This window comes from Nanorana parkeri, unplaced genomic scaffold (assembly GCF_000935625.1).
Source record: "Nanorana parkeri isolate BGI_ZX_2015 unplaced genomic scaffold, ASM93562v1 scaffold10, whole genome shotgun sequence".
Lineage (NCBI taxonomy): Eukaryota > Metazoa > Chordata > Amphibia > Anura > Dicroglossidae > Nanorana > Nanorana parkeri.
Genome location: NW_017306278.1, coordinates 3,647,345 through 3,652,857, shown reverse-complemented (window position 1 = coordinate 3,652,857; position 5,513 = coordinate 3,647,345). Strand labels below are relative to the sequence as shown.

Below are 5,513 nucleotides of genomic sequence, written 5' to 3'. Positions count from 1 at the left end.
TGGATTTCTATCGGGATCAACAAATATATATTTCTGTGCTCTGTAAAGGGAAAACGAATGCAGCCGCCACATCTAAGGACTTGTACTCTGCAACGTGCTACATTTGAGTTCTTAGGTTTGGATACGAATTTAAAAAAATACAATTAAATTGTGAATTCCCTTGTAAGATATTTTGTATGTTTTTAGTTCCTCTTTCTCCTACCTCGTCTTGAAGCTGACCCGTCAGGAAAGGGGACTCGCTGATCAGTTAGTCTCTGCGCTCCTTCTGGACGGTCATAATCTATAATGCTCGCAGTGCGGAGGGGAGGCGGTATAAATATACTCGGCTTCTGTTATCATTATTTGATCTGTATTATTATGGGATTGTATTTTTGTGGTTTTTGTACAGATTCCTCATCCAGTCCGAAATGTCATGAGATAAAACACAAGGTGTTGGCTTACATTCCGCTGATAACGGAGGCGTGCTGCAAGCAGCTCGATGTGTGGGAACGATTGGAGGAATTAAGGAAAGGGCGAGAGGCCCACAAGTCTCCTAAAAGTCCCTTTGAATGGTACACAAATCTGGAAAAAGTAAACCAACGCGTTTTGGGGGGGATAGAAATCCCCCTTCATCGGGACTTAGGTTCTGGACAATAATCCAGAATGAGGAGAAAGGAGGGGGGTTGCCGGTGTGGATCTCGGCTGATGACCTGTTTTATTGTCCAGCATTCCCTCGAGGAGGAACATGCTGACAGGAGAAGAGAGCAGTGTGAGCAGCGGGATCTGCTGCTGCTTTTCCCCTCACTGTCCAATCACAGCATGGGGAGGTGAACAAGTTGTGCTTAACTGCAGCAGAGAAAAGTCAGGCCGTTGGCTGTGCTGTCTGGCAGGGCTGTGCAAATCTCAGCACTGGGTGGACAGAAATACAAATCCCTTAACTCCTGTTAAAGTAAAAACAGTCGTCGGTGCCCACTCCTGTATCATGACAGGTACTCTTTCATAGTGTCCAGAGAGGATGAAGAGGAGCCGCCGGGAGATTCTATCGGGAGCACCGTGTACAGCAAGCACTGGTTCTTCAGCACCCTGACCAAGCTTATAGATGTATGTATACGATATGTGTCACATGATTCCACTTCCTGTGTTCAGATACAAACAGCCCACGTATGTTATTTTTATTGGTCCCTCAGCAAGGTGTTAAAAATATATATATCAAGCTGCAGTACTCACCCTTCAGTCTGGTGCTGTCCCCTGTTGTGTGTGTGGGGGGGTGTACAGGGACAATGATGGCATGCTTGGACTTGTAGTTCCTTAGCTGATATATATGTGTTGGGGTGGGGGGGTAAAATGTTCTGCCCCGGGCGCCCATAACTCTGGTTACGCCACTGCTCAGTATGACTCAACATGGAGGATTGAGGACATACTGTGAGTGCAGGGCGTCGTGGGTCCGCCTCCTGAGTGGGCGTCACCACTCGTATGGATGCAGAAAGTGGCACTGACGTTATCACATCAGCACTGGAAGATGAACCCTGTGCATCATGTGACTGGTCACAAGACATCTGAACAAGGTAAGTATATGAAAAAAAGCATAACATACTGGGGTGGCGGGTCACTTGTGGGAGGAGTCTGGAGTTAGATTTTAAACCTCTGTTTGTGCTGATATTATAAATATAACATCATTTTTACATTGCAGACAGAATAGACACGTGCAATTATATTGTACTTCCACACGCCTGCTAAAATCCGGTGGTCGGAGCTTGCCCTGTACTTAGATGAGAGGAAGCTCCAGCTGGGCACCCCAAGTGTGGTGATGTGCACTGGTAGTGTAAAGAGGAGGCGGGGCAGTGTCACAGAGTCTGCAGAATTGTTCTAGAATATCTGTGTTGCCTTACACCTAACAAACATCCTTTGGCTGCCAAAGTAGTTCTTCCCTGTTTTTTAATAAGGATCGCAGGAGTTGTGGAGTTTTGGAAAATTGGGGGCAGAAGATAAATAGCTGAAAGGATATTGGAGCGGCTCGGCAGTCTCACTCCGTCCTCTGTCAGTGTGAGGCCAAAATGTTCATGTTTGACTGGAGTTTACCTTAATTTTCAACATAGGTTGTTACAGCGGATAAAGACAAACCGGTGGAAGGGGAGGAGGCCAGCGTGGAGCTGGATGAAGACACGGAGAACGACTTCTGTAAAGTCTGGGACATGACCATGAACGAGGTAATGTGTATTGCCTGATTTACATATGCTAATGAGCAAAGACACCTCTGTGAAAAAACAAGACTTACAACCAAGCTTTGAGTCTTCTATACGTTTCCTTTCCTTGTATCTTTGTCTTTTCCTTTCCTTTCCTCACGTCTTTTCCTTTCCTCACGTCTTTTCCTTTTCTTTCCTTTTCCTTTTATCCTCTCATTTCCTTTTGTCTTTTCCTTTCTTCAACTCTCTCTCCTCTTCTCCTTTCCTTCCTCCTTTTGTCTTTTTCCTTTTCTCTTTCGTCTTTTCCTTTCCTCTCGTCTTTTCCTTTCCTCTCGTCTTTTCCTTCTCGTCTTTTTCCTTTCCTCTCGTCTTTTCCTTTCCTCTCGTCTTTTCCTTCTCGTCTTTTTCCTTTCCTCTCGTCTTTTCCTTTCCTCTCGTCTTTTCCTTTCTTCTCGTCTTTTGTTTTCCTCTCGTCTTTTCCTTTTTCCTCTCGTCTTTTCCTTTTTCCTCTCGTCTTTTCCTTTTTCCTCTCGTCTTTTCCTTTTTCCTCTCCTCTCCTCTCGTCTTTTCCTTTTTCCTCTCCTCTCCTCTCGTCTTTTCCTTTTTCCTCTCCTCTCCTCTCGTCTTTTCCTTTTTCCTCTCCTCTCCTCTCGTCTTTTCCTTTTTCCTCTCCTCTCGTCCTTTTTCCTCTCCTCTCCTCTCGACCTTTTTCCTCTCCTCTCGTCCTTTTTCCTCTCCTCTCTTATCTTTCTGTCTATCTACACTTTCATCTTATTTACTAGGTATCATACAACAGTACATGTCTGACAGGTTACCAAGGTGAATTCGGTTAGTTTTATTATATTATCTGTCTGATAATATATTATCTGTCTGGAATATCTATGACATGTTACTGGAGTTTCGCATTGCTCTTCGCTCTCCACTTTGGATCGGCCTCATAAATGACAAGTTGTAAGGTGACTCTGGGAGTTTGTACAGAGCCATGATGAGGACACCAATCCAATCTTCTGTATATAGTTGCTTCTCCTTCCTTGTAGCGGTGTGATTTGCATTTAGAATTATCTTTCCTGGTTCTGTTTTTACGGTTCTGATTGGGGTGCTGCCATTGGACACCTCTACCCCTTGCAGTGTACCTTAATCTTATTTATCTTAATTGCCATTTTTAAAGGTCAGACCTTTTGTTGTAGTTAATCCACCCTAAATATATATCTAGAAATGCCACATTCAGATTAACCTTTCGGGTTTAAATGCTGCTTATATTGTTTTTTGTGATTCTGATGTAACACACAAACAAAAGTACTTGTTTCTGGCAAGCCCCGGATTCTCAGTACTTTTGTTTTACCCTTTGGGGACCAGTTCTTGACATCCTCAACCTTCGGCTGCAGAGGGTGTTTTCATCCCAGAGGGATGGCCATCAACTAGAGTAATTATGTCTTCTCTGCCTTTTGGCCAAGATCTGTTCTTATTAGTATCCAGGAAATGAAATGTGCCGCTGTCCTGGCCCTTTGGCCTGGTATGATGGGGGTCCTGAGGGGTCCCTGCTGTGGGTAAGGAAACTGAATTCAGTGCCCACTGGGTAAGGTAGGGGCCAGGAGTACTTCCCCAATGCAGGGAATTCTAAGGGGCCCAGTGCCTCCTGATTTTAAACCTACCTGGATTCGCCATGGGCTGGGGAGGCAGGAAGCCAGCGGTGTTGAGTGGCACCCCTGCAGTGCCAGAGTAACACTATGGGTTGGAGATCCCACTGTATCAAGCGACATTAGGCCACGATACCACTTGATAATGTCTGCTTATGTCTTCACTAAGCCTCTTGGGCTACTCCTCTTGGTCCGGGGAAGTTTTTTATACCAGGCCGCAAGGTCCAGCCATTGTATAGCACATTGCCACTCGTTTATTTTTCTTCACTCGTCTGTGCACTTTCACTTTGTGTGTGTTTTTTTACTCCACAAGGATGACGGGTGTGGGTTTTCGGGTCTACTCTGAAGTCTTGGGTGGCAAATTGGGTTGCTTCCTCCCCTCAACTGGGAGTCTCTCTTTATGAGAACCCCCAACACATTACTCGCTGGTCAATAAGGAGAGGGGTCCGCCTGGCTTCTGCTAGGTGGTCCAAACTGCTCTGCCAATTAGGAGCCTTGAAGGACTCACGGCTTATAAATCGCAGCCAGCGAGCCCGGACAAATCCTCAGCTGCTGTTTTATTGTCTTCCAGGAGGTGGCGCAGTTCCTGGTAGAGTTCAACGCGGCCGAAATATTCTTAGGAGTGATCACAAAATCGAAATGTAATCGACTGACGGTAAGTCGTTGCTTTGGGGAAAAACAGGCACCTTAAACCCTTTCGCTGCCAGAGCCGGTTTTGCCCACATGTTAAAATGCGCATTTTAGGTTTGAAAATTGCTTAAAGCCCCCCCAAATTCAAATTGTATTTCCTGAAAGCAGAGACCCTGGAGAACAAAATGGCAGAAGTTGCGCGTTTGTTTTTTTTTCTCTTCTTTATGTTGCCTGATATGAGCACAGCTGTTTATCAAACCCAAATTTGCAATACAAAGTTATTGAAATGAATTGTAGTGCACAATCACACAAAAAACACCCAATTTTTTGGGAATGTATAAAAGATGAGGTTGTGCTGAGTAAATGGATACTAAACATGCAGGGGCGTCCTGAGGCGGAGTGTCGCCCTGTACCAGGTGACAGCCCGTCGGTACCAGGCGACACCCCGCCGTGACGCCTTTGTGCACACGTGATGACATCACTTGCTGTTACCTGCCGGCGGCCATTTTGGTGATGAACGCTGGCAGAGAGAGGAGGGGACGTTCACCCGGTGGGATAAGGTATGCCGCCGGGTCCCTTCCTCTCTCCTGACATTGTTGGGCTCTCGGTCCATGACCGAGTGCCTGACTTTTCAGATGGGGTGACACCAAAATGACTGTCAATCATTTTGGTGTCACCCCTCCAATGGTGTCACCCGTGTGCAGGCCGCACCCCCCTCGTGACACCACTGCAAACATGCCAAGCTTAAAAAATACGCTACCCCGAAATGTCCATAGGCAACGCTTTATAAAATTGTACGGGTCATCAATTTAGAGTTAACCGTGAGCATTGGCCTGAGAATTTTTGCTCTCATTCCGGAATGCATGGCGGTACCGTGTACCGGTACATTGGTTTTCATACGTAGGAGCACCCGACTCACGTGTGTGTGTGTGTGTTCATGGTGTAGGGGGCTTTATTAATTTTATATTTATTTACCTTTCATTTTTTTAAACTTTGTTTTCTTTTTTTACATTTAAATGTATTGCTACCCCATAGGGGGGCTTTCTGATAGCATATTGCTGGTGACAGGTCCTCTATAAAGCTG

The 5,513-nt window shown here is 45.7% G+C and overlaps 1 protein-coding gene across 1 annotated transcript in view; it reads left to right on the top strand.

Moving 5' to 3' along the window:
* The first annotated feature begins 285 nt into the window (after positions 1-285).
* The window catches only part of SAAL1 (serum amyloid A like 1), a 13,638-nt gene continuing 8,410 nt past the window's right edge, over positions 286-5,513 (top strand). The window contains exons 1-6 of the mRNA XM_018554882.1: positions 286-310; positions 389-570; positions 706-806; positions 969-1,080; positions 2,076-2,186; positions 4,371-4,454. Coding sequence (XP_018410384.1) covers positions 286-310; positions 389-570; positions 706-806; positions 969-1,080; positions 2,076-2,186; positions 4,371-4,454 — 615 coding nt within the window. The remainder of the gene's footprint in view (positions 311-388; positions 571-705; positions 807-968; positions 1,081-2,075; positions 2,187-4,370; positions 4,455-5,513) is intronic.